Raw genomic sequence first — 19,310 nt, 5'->3', positions numbered from 1 at the left:
AAACTTAAATGTGTTTGAAGACATGAATTTTTGCAGCATTATCTCCTCCAGCGTAAGTCCTGGGAGTGGGAAGCAAGCTAGCCACAGCCATTCTTCTTCATGCAGTGCACTTACTGGGGATTGTGTTGCTCTCCACAGATTGGAAAGCTGCACAGTGAATTGGATATGGTGAAAATGAACGTGAGAGTGATGTCTGCCATACTGATGGAGAACACTCCCGGATCTGAGAACCATGATGACCTAGAGCTTCTGCAGGTGCTGTGTGATCAGGGACAGAGTGTCTTGTGAGGTCATTCTCTGAACTTTTGAGCTTTGGAGATGGTAGATACTCTACTGTTGCCTAGTCCTTCCCCTTGCATCTGACTGCATTTGATTTCTAAACTTGAGAAGAAAAGATCAAAGTATGACATTAGCCGAAATGCAGTAGTAACTTAAACATGATTCTTCCTTGCCCTGATGCAATTTATGACCTTGGTCATATGCAATCAAATACCCCATTTTTTTTAAATACCTTTGCATTATTTATTTATTTATGGTGCTGAGGAGCAAACCCAGTGCCTCACTTGTGGTAAGCAAACACTCTACTGCTGAGCCACAATCCCAGTTCCCCCCAATTGGGTTTTGTTTTCTTTTTTATTTTCATTTATTTACTTTTTTCAATTTTGCAGTACTGGGAATCAAACCCAGAGCCTTGCATGCTGGGCATGTGCTCTATAGCTGAGTTACACCCCCAGCCCTTGTCATTTTATTTTGAGGGAGAGTCTCCCTATGTTGCACAGGCTGGCCTCTAAGTTTTGTGATTATTCTGCCTCGTCCTCTGGAGTAGCTGCGATTATAGGCGTGTGCCACCATGAGTATCTTCTTTCTCATTGTTTTAAGTGTAAAAAATATTGCCTCTATATACATCCATTTAACAAATGTATTGAATAACTATAAGGAATATAGGTATAAAGAGGCTGTCCGTAATCCTTAAGAACTTTTGTCTGTAAGCAAGATCAGTTTATAAACAACCAAATCAAGTATTACAGATGCTGTAATATAAAATTTGTCAGAATGGGATGGCCTCATGAATGGGAACGAGGAGAATGGTGAAGATTTTAGGAAAGCTTTAGATGGGGACAGTACTCATCTGTGGAGGAACAGATGAAAAGGCATTGGGACTTTGATGAACATGGAAGGAAAACCACGAGCACTTGGAGGGTCCTCCCAAACCTCCTGTGTCTCTACATTCATATACTTTACTTTTTCACTCTATTCATTTGTTCATTGAATTATCAGTTTTCAAATTTTAATAATTTTAGCGAGGTGTTATAGCACATGTCTGTAATTCTAGCACTTAGGAGGCTGAGTAGGGAGGCTTACTTGAGTCCAGGAGTTCAAGACCAGCCTGGGCAACATAATGAGATAGTGAGACCTTCTCTCAAAACAAAAGAATAAAATATAGACTTCCTTTTAATGCTTATTATATTTAGAAGTCATTAGAAAAAAAAAAAAAGGTCTGTTTCTAAGTCTCTCTAGGCAAGTTAACAATCTGTCAGATTTTTATTTTTCTCAGAAGATCCTCACTCCTTGCTTCTCATGTTGGTGTTCTCTTTAATTCCTTAGATAGTGAGTGAGTGATATTCCACTTCCTCCTGATTTACTGGGGTTACAGGCATGCGCCACCACACCTAATTAAGAAGCGTTTTTAAAGAGTGGGTTCTAATGTGATTAAAATAAAAAGAAAAGAAAATCAAAAAAACAGAGGTGACTTCTCACTCTGTGTATCTCTGCAAACCTCTACCCAGAGACCACTGGGTCTCCTTGTAAGGAACTCCTGGCGGCTCCCAACCCCACTGTCAGTGGATGTGAATTTGTGTGTCTCTCAGGTGTGTAGGCAGAAGAGGATGCAAACACATAACCTGAAGCATAAAGTAAGATCTGATCTGTACAAGTTCTTGGGGACTCTTCAAGCCTTGGAGATTCTTGGGGATTCTTCCAGGCTTGAGCACTTGGAGGGTCCTCTCAAACTCCTGTGTCTATACATTCATATACTTTGGGACGTTTGCAAAGTTCATTGTTATAGTAAGATGGAGTCTTTGTTTTTAACCCAACATTTGCAGACTTACTTGACCAAAGAATCCTGATTTTCTAAATACCTGTTAATATTCTGCAGAACATGAAAGCAGTGTACCTTGAGAAACAAATCAATGTTGTGATCATTGGTTTAAGTGTATCATTTTTGGAATATTTTACTTAGGAGCATTGTAAAATATCATTTCACTGAACAATGGAGGTCTTGCCCTTGGTCTAGTCATTTACTATCATTGGGCTTTGTTTCTGCATGTCTAAAATGAAGAGCTTAGATGATACTTTGTGAACAAAGGGAATATTAAGCATATCCTATTAATTTAGAAGAATAAAAGGAAAATCAATCATTAGAATTCATATCTAGCAATCCTTTAAAAAATCCACAATTGGGGCTGGAGATATAGCTCAGTTGGTAGGGCACTTGCCTTACATGCACAAGGCCCTGGGTTTGATCCCAGTACCACCAAAAAAAAAAAAAATTAAAATAAACAAAACAAATCTACAATTGGAATCTTTTATGTGTAGAAGCTTTGTAACGTAGGATGTTAACTAGTGAGTTAAACTAAAATTTAAATATCCAAGTAAAAGGGTATGTGGCAGATAATAGATTTTGAAAATGGCCACAGCAATATTTCTAGTTTCACATGGTCTTCACAGGCCATTCAGACTTCTGAAATGAATTGATTTATGACTTGTCTCTCATGGTTTCATCCATTTGTAGCAAAGAGCCCTGTGGTAAAAATGCACACTGAAACCTTCCATTTAAATACCTGAATCCAGTTTTATCTTTTATTCACCATGACTGAAATGCCTTTTTGTCTGAGTCCTTGGGTGCAGATGTTTGGTTGAATCTTACAAGTATGATGAGAATTTGTGGGTTGCTGTTTTAATGCCAGAGCTCAGGGTTGTGTATTGCTTTGAATAGTAAAAGAGATTTAGGTTATAAATCAACATTGAAATACTGCTCCTAGCCAATTCAAGTTGAATGGGTTCTGGCATCCTATCAACTTGTTTATAGAGACTGCTGGATGGGGAACTTTATTTTTCTTCCCATGCTTTTTGGCAATAACAGATAAAGATCTGGTGTAGGGTACGCTATTCCAAATTTCTTTTGACCCATATTTGAAGTTTTAAAATCTAAGTAACTCTGCTGTGGTTGATTTCTTCACCTGCTATGGAGGGAAAGGACAAGGAACCTATCTGACTTAAAGATCTAAAAAAGGAGAGTAACCAAAGGTAAACTATGGAGAAGCAAAGGAATTCTTTACATTTTACTTTGTCAAAGGTTTGCTCATCTGTCTGCACTACTGGGATCAGTAGAGGGAGGAACTTAGGATGATGTGCTAGTTCCCTGGCTGCTGCCCTCAGAATTGCTGGGGTTTCCAGAAGCTGCAGCATGAACCCAGGTGGTCATTAGAAGGAGTTGGCAGCCAGATGGGAGGAAGAACCCAAAGGAAAGAATAATGCAGAGAGAGCAGCCTTGACAATAGCAGCGTCGTTGGTAGAAGGAGTGGAACCATCCAGACCTCATTCTCCTCCCGCTTCCCGCCCCTGTGTCCTGATAGCTGAATCCAGTCAGAAACCAGAGGGCAGCGGACCTGGTGGTGGGGTCCCTACAAACCAGCTTCCCTGGCAGAAAGTGGCCAGTGGATCTGCAGGGCAAAAGAATGGTGGCCAGCCGTAGGAAAGCCTCCACTCGGGAATTGTCTGGCTCTTCTAGCACATAACCAGTGACCACAGTCTTATCATTTGTTAGTGTTAAAACCAGAATTTTATCTGTTTGAGGTTACCTTCTACTGGTTGTTCTGTTTCTTTGGAACCTGTTTCCTACCTGTTTCCTTCCATCTGAAATCTAATGTATTTCCCTGGAATTCCCTCTCTGTTCCTCCAGTCCATGTTAGCCATTAGATCCTGAAACACTATTGATTCACAGGGCTCCTGCACTCTGTTAGACCTTTGGGTCATACTGGGCAGGGACTGGATTTCCTTTGCTGGGGGGGAAGTGTGAGGCCGCAGTCAGTCTCAGGTATGTGGTGATGAGCTGTGGGTGTCTGCCCTGGCCACAGGTATGAAGAATTGCAACACCCGTTTCCTGTATGTGTTTTCTTGCCCATTGTGCATTTGGCCTTGGGCACTTTCCTCTTATCTTGAGAAACCAACTTTCTCAGGACCTCCCACTTTAGTCTTTCTTACCTTTTGCCTCTTCCCAATAGACCAAACGAAGAAAATATTTTGGTCTTTTGTGGAATCAAGAGAGCTCAGATGATCATGAGAGGATGATCTATAAACCAGTTTAAAAAAAAAGGAAGAAAGAAAAGAAAAATCACCCTCCTCTGACCAAGTCTTTATCCTTGGAAAGGACTTTTCATGTCATGGAGTCCATGTCCCTTTCTTCACAGACGAAGCTGCATATTTAGAAGAGGGATGGCTTGCCCACCCACTAGTAAGCAGGGAGGGGAATGAGAACTGTATTCTCCTAAGCCTGTGTTCTATCCTTGATGCCAGCTCCTTTCTCATTGTGAACCAAGGGCTGACTTTTCTAGGGTAGAAGGCTAACCTATTTTCTTTTTAAAATTATTTGTTTGTTAATTCATTCATTCACCCTTTTTATTTCTACTTTTGAGACAGGGTTGCACTAAGTTGCCGAGGTTGGCCTCAAACTTGCACTCCTCCTGCCTCAGCCTTCCTAGTTGCTGGGATGATAGGCATGCGCAACCATGGCCACCCTAACGGACTGTCTTTTCCTGTAGGTATGAAATTAGCTCTGAACTAGTTAGAAAGTCACTTGAAGGCAGTAACCAAGGCCTATCCTTGTAAAGCCATTACAGTGCTTCATGGAGTTATGCATATTTATATTACACGCTTGGCACACTGAGTGAGGTTATTAACCATCAGTTGAATAGATCAATGCACTTTGTTGAAGAATGAGTGACTTAGGACAAAGGAAGTTACATAGAACAGAAGGATTTATTGAAGATATAGGTATTAGGAAAATAAGATGTTGACAATATTTAATGGGGCAAAAGAGTCAAAGAGTTCCAATGATGATCTGAAGATTCTATTGACAGTTCATCATTCAGCTGAGGTGTGTATGAGGAACAACTGTGTGAACGATTGATTTAAGCTGATAAATGTTTCATTTTGGAGTGTGGGAGAGTTTTTCTGTTTTAGCAGATAGAGGCATCCTCTCAATCTCTTGCAGTTGGGGTTGGAAGCCCTGGGAGAGGAAAAATATGTTATGGGCTGATGATAGGGATGTCGCCACACAGATACTCTTTATAGAGATTCTTTCATGCAAACACACTATTTCCTGTTTGTACATTTTTCTTTCTGTTTTTAGTGTGTGGCCCTGTCTTGGTAAACGTAGGTCAACTGTAGTTTGTTCTAAAAGTTCAGAGGGATCTCCTTCCTTAATTCCTGAAAGCTTTGTGGAGGATTAAGAGCCATCTGGATGTCGGAAGAGGAAGCTCTTAATGAGCTCCTTTTTGTTTTGCTCCAAAGCTTTTTGAATTCATTGTTAAATTCATTCTAACTTGGAAGTCTGACTTTGCCTTTATAATAAAAGGAGGTGATTTCAGGGGCTCTGTCAGTGACACTTGTATTAGCACCTGTCATTCTTGACTCATTCCCCATGGCTCCCTGTGTCCACAGCCCTGCAGGTTCCGACTGTGAGGAACTCTGACCCATCTTTTTTGTCCATGGTGCTTGGTCTCTGCTGTTTCCAGGTGGTGCAGCCCTCCTCTGAGACAGACATCAATTGCAAAGATCAGAGTGGGCTGGCTTTTGAAGAGGTTTTTCCCCATTCTGCTTTGCAAACCTGCTGAGAGATGTGATGTTCCTTTCATGTTTCCATTCCATCTGGCTCTTGAAAGGGCAAAGGGAGGGTCTTCTTATGGGCTATTGATGTTGGCTGCAAATTCATTTCAAATTAATTTCTACATTTTTGTCATGGGCATCTAACACCCATTGTATTTCCTTGATCTTGACCTTGTTCTAGCAAGGCTGCCAGTGAGCAACAAGAGGAACAATTGCTGTACCCTTTAAAGTAAGAACAAAGGAGGCGTTCTCATTCATCAGGGAAGTAGATGCTCTTGGTTCTCTGCTTTGCATGATATTGGGTTCCTAGATGATGGTGCAAGAATTAGAGGATTGTATTAATTATTGAGATAAGCTTCTAGTCACCAATGTAATATGTCGTGGCTACTCACTATATACTAGACGTTGTGGGGCTTCAGATAGTCATTTCCTGTACTTACAATAACCCTGAAAAATGGTTGTTATTGCTGTGTTATAGATGTGGGGAGAAACAAGCCCACTGTTAAGTTTTAGCCTCATTTCTCTAAATTCCATAGCAGGTATGTTTACTGGATCTACTTTTAGCCTATTGCATCTGTAGTCCTTTCTCTTTCCATGTAGCCTATCATTTGTCTTTTGTTCTTATTAGAAGTTTGTCACAACCATCTCTTGTTTTCTAGGGTTGTTTTCACACCATAATGACAGAGTTCAGAACTTTCAACAGACTAGATGCTCCTCAAAACAAAATATTTAATATCTAGAGCTTTAAGAAAAATTTTGACCCCCACACCATGCCATGGCTGATGGTGGCCATGTCATTAGCAAATAGGACAGTTTTTCTGGCTACACATTGGAAGTATTAATACCTACTCTCAGCTATCTGTCTGATTCCCTCCTTGTTTTTCCCTTTTCATTTCATCTGTGTTCTAAATATTTTTATGATTTTGTGGAGGGTAGTGGCTTTTATCTCTTAGTCTAAATGCCAGTTATTAAAAGGTCGATTTATTTATTTAGAGATTTCCTCTCAGGAGTCTTGTAATATAGATTGTTTGAGATTCTAAATGGTCTCGTGAAGCATTAATTTTTCAGTAGTCTATTTCTTGAGGGGAAAATGTCAGATTGTTTAATTGTGTGATGCTTAAGCAACTTGGGTTGCATACACTGTAAGAGGAGGATCAGCCCTGTGCTTTTGGCTAATGTTGGCAATGTTACACAGGCAAATTCTAGCCAAGGTAGGGCGGAGGAGATAATAACATTAGTTGGATTCACTTCAGGTTTATTGGAGATTTGCCTAGAAGGAAGTCAGTTGTAAGGCAGCACTTTTCAAATGTCAGTGTACATAAGAAACTTTTTGGTGTGCTTGTTTAAAAGTATAGATTATGGAATCAGTAAGTGTGTTTTAGGTGCCTCTAATGCTTGTGAGAAAGATACTGATTTGGAGCATGGTGGTTGTGGCTCACTGCAGCGATTCTAGGTATCTCAATAAGGTTATTACCTGTGAGGAGTTTTTTAATCCTGGTAGTGTTTACACTGGAATGTGATATACCTGTAAACTCTTAGTGTTTAAGTACAGCATAACAGGAAGTAAAATTATACCACTGTCAATGTTTTTTAACTACTTCTTCTCCCATCACTAATAACAACAATAACATTTTATGTTTGTGCTTCCTAGTTATAGAGTTCCTCATTATGTACATTTCATTTCATTTTTATGTCAACCCTTGAGGCAGATGGAGCAAATGGTTATTTTTTATCTATCAATGAGAAAACTGAGATTTAGAAAAGAGTAATATTTTTTCCCCCAACATGGCATAGGTAATAAGTACTGCATCTAGAATTCCCATACAGCACCTCTAATTTGTAGTTCAAGCATTGCTTCTGGTGTACCATATTGTCCTTAGGACACCCATTTTGGCTTTCAGAGAAAAATAAAAGCATTTTTATATCTCATTGCCTTCCAATAGGAAAGAGGCACTTTCCACAGTTGAACACCTTGTAGACTCTCTCAGGTGACTTGGCCTGAGGTGATCACATGCATATGTAGACTGGCATGTTGTGTCTATAGAGCCTAGAATGGAAGAAGAAACGATTCTCCTTTCTTTGACAGAAACTTTACAAGACATGTCGGGAGATGCAGGAGAGGATCATGGACCTGCTTGTGGTGGTGGAGAACGAAGATGTAACTGTTGAGCTGATTCAAGTGAATGAGGATTTGAATAATGCCATCCTTGGATACGAGAGGTGAGCTGATTGTGTCCCCTCCTTGGCCCTCTTTCGGTCACAGTTGCACCATTCACTCAGTGTCCTCACAACCATGCCCAATGGGGGACACTTTTTTCTATATCCTTTTTTCTCAGTACGTGTGGCATTCTGCAAGGGACAGTTTTCCCTTGTGTGGCTTCTCTTCACTAAATGCCAGAGGTGTTCCTCCCAGTTTAAGTGATTTACTAGGTACCCTTAAAGACACATCCCTGAGGAGAATTACTTGGAATGTTTAAATGTACAGTGGCTGTATTCCTAGCTAGCAGATGAAGAGCGAGGCATAAAAAAAGAGAATCGGTGAAATAAAACCAGCACCTGTAAAAGGGTAGGTTCTTCCTTTGCTGCCTACCAGGACAGCAGCTGTTTGTAAGAAAAGATGAGGGGGCATTGACTGATGATGCGAACCTTGCTCTCTTTCTTAGCACTAAGGAAATTCACAGTCCTCATCCTGTGTTTATTTTTGTATGGTGTAAATCTTGGTAAGCAGAGAAATATCCAAGGAAAACCATGTGTTTTCCAGTCTAGTTCTGTCCTGGTTTTTATTTGGGAGGATTCTATTGCAGACCATAAGTCCAGTGCCTAAAGGTCTCCTCCATCGGGAGAGAGTTTATTTGGTCTAGATATCAGGGAATGGGGTTACTTCTGTGAACACTAGGTTCTGGTTCAGCTTTGAACCACGTGTGCCAAGGTGACTGTGGTAAGTTGTGTGATAAACGCTTGAGTCCTGAGATCCAGAGAGAAATTCTTGCCTCTAGAAAAAATACAGACCTGTGTTTTAGTTTTCTTCGGCTGCTGTGACAAGTGACCATGGACCTGGTGGCTTAAAACAACACAAATTTGTTATCATAGGATAATAAATGAATTCTCCAGGTCAGGAGTACCAGTGGATGTCGTTAGGCTAAATCCTGGGTGGTGGCAGGGCTGTTTTCTTTCTGGAGGCCCTGGAGGAGATTCTGTTTACAACTTCTAGAGACTGCTTGCTTTTTCTCATGACCCCTTTCCCCTGTCTTCAAAGCCAATGCCTGGTTCAGAACTCTACATGTGTCACTCTTACTTCCTCTTCTGCCTCCTCTTCCAAGTTTAAGGACTTTTGTGACTACATTGGGCTCTTCTGTACTGTTCAGGATAAATGCCCAGTTAGGGTCAGCTCACTGGTCAGCTTCATTCCATTTGCAACCCTTAATCTCCCCTTGCAGCATAACCTAATAAATTCACTGGTTTTGTTGAGTAGGACAGAGATACATTTGGAGGGGTTATTATTCTGCCTATCCCAATCAGTCCAGTGATCCCCCAAAGATTCCCCTTCATCCCTCATACAAAATACATTCATCTTATTCCAACATTCCCTAAATCCAATTCCTCACTCAGTGCTTCCAGGGGATAGTTTTGAAAATAAAGAAATTGATATCAGTTACCTACAGCTTGATCTGGGAACGTTGTTCCTACCTCACACATAACTGAGTAATGCAACAAAGAAGTCAAAACTAAAAGTAGAAGACATTAAAAAGCATATATTTTAGAAAAATCCTTAAACCTAGTGCATACTCAGATGCAGTGTAAACTTTAAGACCGTAAGACTCATGAAGTCAGTGTGTCCTAATGGTCATACTGGATGTTTACTACAGAAGGGTCTCCACCTTCATCTACCTGGATTATCTGTGTATCTATTTATCTATTTTTGACCCTGAAAATAAATTTCTTCTACTTTTACTAAGGATTGAACCTGTTGCCTCACACATGCTAGGCAAGCTCTTTATCAGTGAGCTACTGAGCTATATCCCCAGCCCCTGAAAACAGATTTCTGAAGTAGTTCAAATATTGTTATTCCCTTTTAGCAAATGGAGAACTGAGGTTTAGGAAGTCATGTCCATTGTCTCTTAGTTTCTATGGAATAATAGTGACAGCTGTACTTTGGACAAGGATTTCTCTACTAATTCAACTCTTCTGCCTTTATCCTCAATACCTACACAATGTACAATTAAGTCAGAGATACAAAAGGTTAATATTTTTGGAAGGTATCAAGTGTCTTACAGAAATAGAAATAAACAGTGAAACATAGGTTACTTTAAATGTATTTTAATTGTTCTGGACAAACATTTATAATGGCAAAATAAGTAATAACTTAAGTATTTGAGAATAAGATGGTTAAAGGAGTGATAGATTCATGTGGTAAAATGTTATAGCTATTAAAATTATAGTTCTGGATAACTCACAACACAATTGAATTAGGATATAAAATTATGTAAAGTGTAATTTCAACTGTTTAAAATTAAATTTATTGTAAGAAATACTGGAGGAAATATACATAATATTAATAAATTTCTTAGTGATGTGATTTTTAATTTTTTATTGGTTCCTTTTCTGTGGAAGGCTTTGTATTTGATCCTCAATTCTGAAGCTTACTTTTGTGGGCTGTGGTATTCTTTCTTGGCATCCATTTTCTTGCAGACCTTGGTATATGTTAGTCTAAGACTTCCTAGCTTTCAGGGTCTGGGTTGAGAAATCAACTGAGATCCGGATTGGTTTATCCCTAAATGTAACCTATATTTTTTCTATAGCATGTTTTAAAATTTTGCCCTAATTCTGTATGTTAGGCATTTTCATAATAATGTGACTTGGGTTTGGTCTATTGTAATTTTATAAATTTGGAGTCCTCTATGCCTCCTGTGTTTGATTTTACCATTTATTCTTAAAGTTTGGGAAATTATCTCATATTATTTCATTGAAAAGATTTTGTATTTCTTTCATTTATATTTCAGAGGATAGAAAGAAATATGTATATGAATAAAAGTTCATGAACCCTTTAGTACATATTCAAAACAAGAAAATTTTGATGAAAAATTAAGGAGTAGTTTCCTTTTTGATGGTCAAAATAGTCAATGAGAATATATATATGTTGTCTGTTTCCGACTTTATTTCTTCCTTTTTTTAAAATTTTGTTCTTTTCAGTTATACTTGACAGTAGAGTATATTTTGACATATTTATATAGACATGGAGTATATATTATTCTAATTAGGACCCCAGTCTTGTGGTTGTACATGATGTGGGGATTCACTGTGGTATATTTATATATGTACATAAAAAAGATTCATTACACTATCTTTCCTATTTCTTTTCCACACCCCTTCCCTTCATTCCCCTTTAGACAAATCTACTTTGGTCTAATCTACTGAACTTCTGTTCTTCTCCAATCCTCCTTTGTTACGTATTAATATTTACATATCAGAGAGAACATTCGCCTTTGGTTTTTAGGATTGGCTTATTTCACTTAGCATGATAGTCTCCAGATCCATCCATTTTCTGGCAGATATCATACAGTCATTCTTCTTTATGACTGAGTAATATTCCATTGTGTATACATACCATGTTTTCTTTATCCATTCATCTGTTGAAGGGCATCTAGGTTGGTTCCATAGCTTAGCTATTGTGAATTGAACTTCTATAAACATTGATGTGGCTGCATCAATGTAGTATTCTGTTTTTAAGTACTTTGGGTATATATTAAGGAGTGAGATAACTGGGTAAAATAGTGGTTCCATTTCTGGTTCTCTGAGGAATCTCTATACTACTTTTCAGAGTAGTTGTACCAATCTGCAGTCCCACCAGCAATGCATGAGTGTACTTTTCCCCCCCACATCCTCACCATCATTTATTGTTACTTGTATTCTTGATGGTTGCCATTCTGACTGGAGTGAGATAAAATCTCAGCGTAGTTTTAATTTCCATTTCTATAATTGCTAGAAATGTTGAACTTTTTTTTTTTTTAAATATATTTGTTGACCATATATCTTCTTTTGAGAAGTGTCTGTTTGTTGATTGGGTTATTTGGGGTTTTTTTGGTGCTTTTTAGAGTTCTTTGTTTATCCTGGAAATTAATGCCTTAACTGAGGTACAAGTGGGAAAATTTTCTCCCATTCTCTAGGCTCTCTCTTCATATTCTTTATTGTTTCCTTTGCTGTGAAGAAGCTGTTTAGTTTGATACCATCTCATTTATTAATTTTTTTTTTATTTTACTTCTTGTGCTTTAGGAACCTGTTGAGGAAGTTGGGTTCTAAGCCAACCTGAGGGAGTGTTGTGCCTATGTTTTTTCTAAGAGGTGTAGGTTTTCTTGTCTAACCTCTAAGTCTTTGAACCACTTTGAGTTTTGGCAACTTTCTTTTTCTTTCTTCTTGAGGTATGTACTGAATGAAAGGGTAGGGGCCCCAGGCTGTCAGATCTTTTCTTTTTATTGTGTTGCTCACCAAGATGCCAGTTGGAGTTTGAAACTTCTCAGCTTCCCTCTGGGCTGTGTGATGTAGGATGATATGGGAAGTACTGTCAGCTCCATTCCCAGGGTGAAGTCATTGCTAAGTTCTGTGAGAGGAGTTCCTGTAGATTGAGCTCCCAGGGGCGGGGCTTAGGTCTAGTGAGGCTCCAGGTGCTTTATTCGTGGCCAGGTGTCTGGAGGTATTAAATATACGCATGTCTAGAGCCCAGCAGTTGCTGATCTATGCTGGGAGACTACCCCAGGAGCCTCCCCAGGGTTCCACTCCTGGGACACTGGAGACAGTCCTTTACCACTTCTGTTGTTTCTCCTGGGCTCAGACCCTGATCATGCAGTCACACCCCGCAGGTTCAAATTCCCAACCCCTCCTAGGACCAGCTGTAGGACTCACAGGGGTTAGGGTGCTGGGCTCTCCCTAGCCTCCCTGACTTGTATTTCCCCAGCAAAATGCTCTTTATGCCTGCTTTTCTTCAGATTTGGTAGACACAGACTAGGTCAGGCGGCTGTTGTCTGCTAAGACTATGTATTGGACCCAGCCCCAAACTCCTGGATAGGACACCTGAGCTCCCAGGTCCAAGTTAATGGTTCCTGTTGGTGCTGGCAGTGTGGTGGCCTCAAAGCGGATCCTGCCTCAGCTGTCAGTGAACATGGGTTTATTGTGCTGGACAGCCTCTGAATTGGCCTAGGGCAAGCTTCCCCTCCACTCTCAGGTTTTTCCACACTTAAGACCATCCATTTCTCAGCTTTTTCCATCTTTGTATGCTAATTCTCCTGCAAGCAGCTTAGCTCTAACTTTGTCTCTTTTCCTTGTTTAATATACCCGACATTTCTAAGTCTTTAGGGCACTCTGACTGGTCCAGTTTTGAGTTTCAGTGAATCTCTTCTTTTACCTGTCTTGCTGGAGCAGTATTCCTGCTGCTCAAATCCCAGGTCACAGGGCTAGAGAAATGCTGCTTCACCCTAGTTCACTGTCTTGGATCCTGATTTTTATTTTTATTATTTTTAATGTTTTTCTGTTTTTTCACAGTTTTCTCTAAGGTGGTTAATACTTTATAAAATGCAAAAAAGTGATTAAAGTATTTTATTATGAATTGAAAAGGAGTTGTCCTTGATCCCAAATACTTTTGTATTTAATAATTGTTGGATTTTGTAACATCCTCATATCTATTTTCTTTTAAGTACCTGCATTTTGCTAATTCAAACAGGTTTATTCGAAACCAGCAAAGGCTTTTGGAGCAACATACGAACCAGATGGAAGCCACCAATGTAAGTAATCAGAAATGTTATAAAATAAATAATTGAATGTTTTTCCAATTGTACAGTAAGAAGCCAGGCTTATGTAAAATAGATCTTTAAAAAGAGGAGACATGCACTGACAATTTGAAGTAGTTTGATGGCTCTAGGTATTTGTTTAAATACAAGTTCATGAGCAGAGTCCGTAGTTAAACAGAAATCCATGTGGATGGTGAGGTGTTACTCACCATGGCTACTCAGTGAATGGAGGCTTCTTCCTTCAGTGCATCCAAATGGGGTTCTTCTGTCTCCAGTAGAGATTCTGAGATGGAAAAGCCACAATAAATTACATGACATATTTTTCTAAATGGCATTTTTGCTTGCCTTATTTTCAGACTACCAGTGAGCCCTCCGCTCCATCTTGTGAGCTCCTGGATTTAAGTCCCAGCACCCTGATGTCAATGGCCACTCAAGGAGAACTCAGCAACGTGAATTCTCAGCTTTCAAACTTAAGTAAATAAGCAGTTGGGCCTTTTCAGATCAGCAGAAGAGCTTGATGTGAAACATTTCTCCTTGATTTCATGATTAAATGGCTCCTGAGAAGGACTGAAGTCAGTGTGAATATCAGAGCACTGTATCAGCAGATGCAGTTACTTCCTGGCAAATGATTGGGTCAAACCCAGTATAGGAAGGGAATATGTCTTGGGGAGGAGGTCTTGGAAATTCATCCCACTGGCTTAGAATCTCAAGGAATTCACCTGGCCTGCTTGGTAGAGGTGTCCAGCTCAGTAGCCAGTATTTAAATCTCTTCTGAATCCACACAGTATTATCGTTGGGTTTCTCTGCTGTACCACAGCACCAGGTAAGGTAATATTTGATGCAGACAGGAAATTCAGGAATTACAAGGCATGATTCATGTGATTGTGAAATGAGGAGGGAAAAACAGGTTAGAGACAGGAGTCCAAGTTCAAATCCCAATTCTGCCACCTCTTAGTCACTTGACCTTTGACACATTCTTCCTTTTTTTTTAAAAAAAGGTAAAAATGGTTGCCTTAAAGGGTTGTGTGAGGGTAAATGAAATATTTGTAAGCTTGGGGCTACCTGTCTTATCTAGCTTATTTGTTGTCCTCTGTGATCCTTAAGTATTGGTAAATTATGAAAATAAGGATGGTAAAAAAATACTACAAAATCAGTTCATTTTTCCCTTACATTATCTTATGTTTCTAATGCAAAGATATTTGGTACCCAAGAATTTGTGGTTTTCTTATAACTCACTTCATTTCTAAAATATTGGCTGTCTGCTCATATAGGCCAGGATGATGTGTGGAATCACTTGCGTTAGAGAATTTTGTTGGGTTTTGATCAGGAATTTTCCAAAGGGGAGAGTAATTATTCCTATTAGGGAGTCTCAACATTATAGGAAGTACTTAGAGGTGAGGATTGAGCTCCATATATAAACCGTAAAATTTTTCTATGAAATGGGCAGAGCAAGTCATATAAAATCCTTTTCATTCTAGAACAGCATGAGATGGCAGAAAACTCAGTAAATGATATTTGTTCCCTTTCTACTCTCTTTTTGTGGCAGGAAATGTCTGTCCCTCTGTCATCTCCCTCTCACAAATGTTGCTTTTAAATCTCTTTTAAAGGAAATTCTGTGATTTTTGTGGTGACAGATATATCTAAATCTCTTTGAATTTTTTTTTTTTAAACTGTGGAAAATCTGGCAAGTGATTGAAAAAGGGTTTCAAAAACCAAAGAAGTTCATTTTGTGTTTCTAGGTTTCAGCTCTCCAAGTCCTATTGTAAGAAACAACTTGAATCCCAGTCTTCATTCAAATGTGGATTTGTTAGCCTCTGAAAATACAGAAATGCCCCTGTAAGTATGTCAGTAACACCACAGAGCTAGTACTGTGACATTCTTGTCCTTATATTTAAGAAAACATGGCATGATCAAAAGAAGTAGAGACTTAAGAATCAGACAGACTGCAGTTAGATTCTTAGCATTGCTTCCTATGAGACTTAGGGCCTAGGATGACATACTTAGCCACTGTGAGTCTTCCTTTTTTCCTCAGAATACTTCTAGTATCTTACAAAGATCTATGAGATGTTACATGTAAAACTCCTAATGTGGAATTTAGTACATAATAAGCCTTCAATAAATTGTCTCTGTTTTTCTGTTTGTCTTTTTAGTGATAACAGGAGATGAGGGAAAATGGGCAATATGATAGAGCAGGAGGAAGAGAAATGAGTTTCAGGATTGTTAAGGGTAATGGCCACACTGGTCTCTTGACATGCCTGGCACATATCAAGCACTCCATGTTTTTTTTGGTTTTGTTACTTTCATGTAATCTTTGCGGAAGTTCTTGGGCCAGTGCTGTAATCATTTTATGTCTTTTGTTCAGGACCTGAGACATAGGGACTAGAACTTGCCAAAATTCACATAGTCAGTAAGGAGCAAGTCTGAATGATAGAGCAACAAAAAGAAATTTGGTTGGATCATAAACACATGAACTGATATTCAGATTTACTTAGGGAAACATAAGATAAAACTCCAAGACATTGTGTTTTTAACCTGCAGATTGGCAAAAATCTAAATATTTGTTAATAGGCTTTGTTGAAATGGAAAGACAGACACTATTACAAAATTATGCAGTCCTTATGAAGAGCAAGTGATGGTATCTATTAAAATTAGTGCATTTAGCTTTGAACCTTCAGTCTTATTTCTAGGAATTGGTGCTGCATTCATACAAAATTAGGTGTTTATAAAATTATTCTTTACAACATTTTTGGCAATAGTGAATAAATGGATACAACTCAGGTATCTATTAGTTGGAAGCGTGTTAAATAAACATTTATTTAATGTATTATTAAACAGCTAGGGGGAGAAAGTAGGCTTTCTGTGTGAGAGACAGTAACCAGTATATGTACTGTGAAGTGGAAAAAAAAAGATGCAAAATAATGTCTGTACGCTGTATTGCAGTTAATGTAGGAAACTGGGGGAAAATATACTTGTATATGCCTGTATTTTCATAGGTAATACAAGAAGGAGACAGAAGAAACTAAAAAGAGTGGTGATTTAACTTAAGGGAAAGGCAAGATAAAGTAAATAGAATGAAAAATGAACAGAAGTTGAATTTGCCTTATGATCAAGCTGATGTTCTCTTTTTTCCCCTTTTAAATGTATATAGTTTAGGTCATAGGCAATGCGTTTCCATGAGTCACATCAAAACAACCTACACTTAAAGACAATTCTTTTTGTTCATCTATTTATTTATTTATTTTAAATTATAATTGTTATAAATGACAATAGAATGCATTTCAGTTCATATTACACATATAGAGCACAATTTTTCATATCTCTGGTTGTATACAAAGTATATTCACACCATTCCTGTCTTCATACATGTACTTAGGGTAATGATATCCATCTCATTCCACCATCTTTTCTGCCCCTGTGTCCCCTCCCTTCCCCTCACAATTCTTGATCTCATCCCCAGTTCATCCTTCCTCCCTGGTACCACACTCTGATCCCATCTGGGTAATCACTTTGTTAGGTTTTTATTTTTTATTCCAAAATGTCTTTAGGTAAATATAAATATGTATTTTTTTTCCTTTTTAAAATGAAATGTAGCTTATTATACTTTTCTGAACTTTACTTTTTTCATTAACTTACCAATATATTTTGACAGTTTTTCTATCAATGAATTTAGGTTGTTTTTTTTTTAAAGTTGCCCATTGTCTTGTTAAACATTATTTGTATCCTCAGTCACTGAATTATCTTTCTATATTTAAAAAGGGGAGGGCCATGAGGACAAGAATGAAAAAATAAACTTGGAATAAAACAGAGCAAAGAACAGAAGTGTATAGAGCTATTATATATATGATTATATAAAGAAGAAGAGGTGAAAGAAAAGGTTCATGTATTGGGAAATCATGTGTATCCGTGGCCATCTCATGCACCACTTTATTGGTCAGTGCCTCAGGTTGGCAACATGAGGTCCTAACTGCATGCAGTGCAAGTAAATGTTGAAATGTTCTAGGCAGATTTCTGGTGAAATTGTTTAATAATGTGGTCTAGAATAGCTGATTGTTTTCCTGTTATCTTTTTGATCTTGGTGGGTAATAGTAGAATGAGTAATACAGACAAAGTTGTATTTCAGCATATATCTCCATAAAACTCATTAAAAACCAAATGCTAGCAAATAGCTATTTTAGTCTGTGACCCAGTAGATCTTATACTTAGGTATGTATAAAAAAAAATCACCTGGTGACTGTTAAAAAGTGAAATTGGTAGCCACCAGAAATTCTGATTCAGTAGTGAGAATTTTTAGTTTTAACAAGCATCCTAGGAGAATGAATTACAAAGCAGTGGTTTTTTAGTCATATATTGAGAGACCCTATTATGGGTCTCTACCCCAAGATCCAGATATAATAATTTTTAAGAGTTTTTGAAATTCACTAGAATGAAAGATAATCTGTGGCAACTGTTACTTTTTGTTTTCTAGACAATCCTTTGTACCTATATTTTTCAAACTTTCCAAAAATCTTCTAAATGAATCAAATTATAATTAGACCAAACTTATAATTAGACCAGTGTCAGAAATTGAAACATTAAAGTTGATTAGGACATTAAAGTTGATCTGGACTAAACCATATGCCTCAGACCAAATACAACAAGAAGAATGAGCCATTAAAATGTCTTATGGTCTTGTGATTTATCAACCACCCCTTAGGTTAACTGGTTCAGCATCACAGAATAATTATGTGATGCAGTTATTTATAACCAAAAGGATCCTTGAAACACAATGACAATGGGATAGTCATTAAGTCATATTTATAGCCCACTTACTATCAGGCAACAGGCTGAGACCTGTAAGAAATGCGTTCTTATGACTTATTAATGCTCCCAATAAGCTGTGAGAAGTACCACCATCATTCTCACCTTACCAATGAGGAAACCAAGGCCAAAAGAAAGTTTTAACTTTGTATTGGTTGCCCAGTTAGTACTGAAACAGGATTCAAATTCAAACAGTACCTACTCTATATTTTCTCTTGCATTTTAATTTTGCTTTAAAAAATTTCCTTTTTTTTTTTTAAGTTTGGTGAATTTGAACATATGATTAGACTCACATAACCACCATAGTCAGGATATAAGTGGTCCAACACCCCCCCGCGCCCCCCCCCCACAAAAAAAACACTCTTTTGCTATTTTATTCTTTTATAATCACATCTTCCTGGCCCTAACCCTAAACTCCTAGCAACCACCAGTCTATTCTCTATCACTACATTTTGTGTTTAAAAATGACATCTAAATAGAATCATATGTATCTTTCTTGAAGAGACTGTAAATTTGGCATTTGCTTCATGTCACTTGAAGCTCTGTCATTAAGTACATTTACACTTAGGAATAGAATGTCTTCATGGCAGATTGGCCCTGCATCATTATGTAATGCCCCTCTCTGTTCCCCATAATTTTCCTTGCCATATTTATTTTAGTACTAATACTCCTGCTTTCTTTGGATTAGTATTTGTATGGTATCTTTTCCCATTTTTTTACTTAACCTATATCAAAATATGTGTAGTTTATGGTTAGGTAGCACATAGTTGGGTCATGCATTTTTATGTATTCTCACAATTTCTGTTTTTAATTGATGTATTTAGACCATTTACATTTAATGTAATTCTC

The 19,310-nt window shown here is 38.1% G+C and overlaps 1 protein-coding gene across 2 annotated transcripts in view; it reads left to right on the top strand.

Moving 5' to 3' along the window:
• Tom1l1 (target of myb1 like 1 membrane trafficking protein) overlaps positions 1–19,310 on the top strand; it is a 43,628-nt gene that overhangs the window by 13,392 nt on the left and 10,926 nt on the right. For both annotated transcript variants that reach the window (XM_026407793.2, XM_026407794.1), the window contains exons 7-11: positions 139–255; positions 7,973–8,106; positions 13,598–13,658; positions 14,021–14,138; positions 15,404–15,500. In XM_026407793.2, coding sequence (XP_026263578.1) covers positions 139–255; positions 7,973–8,106; positions 13,598–13,658; positions 14,021–14,138; positions 15,404–15,500 — 527 coding nt within the window. The remainder of the gene's footprint in view (positions 1–138; positions 256–7,972; positions 8,107–13,597; positions 13,659–14,020; positions 14,139–15,403; positions 15,501–19,310) is intronic.

Source organism: Urocitellus parryii, chromosome 7 (genome assembly GCF_045843805.1).
Source record: "Urocitellus parryii isolate mUroPar1 chromosome 7, mUroPar1.hap1, whole genome shotgun sequence".
Taxonomy (NCBI): domain Eukaryota; kingdom Metazoa; phylum Chordata; class Mammalia; order Rodentia; family Sciuridae; genus Urocitellus; species Urocitellus parryii.
The sequence above is the reverse complement of the archived record's forward strand: the minus strand, read 5'-3'. Positions and strand labels throughout refer to the sequence as shown.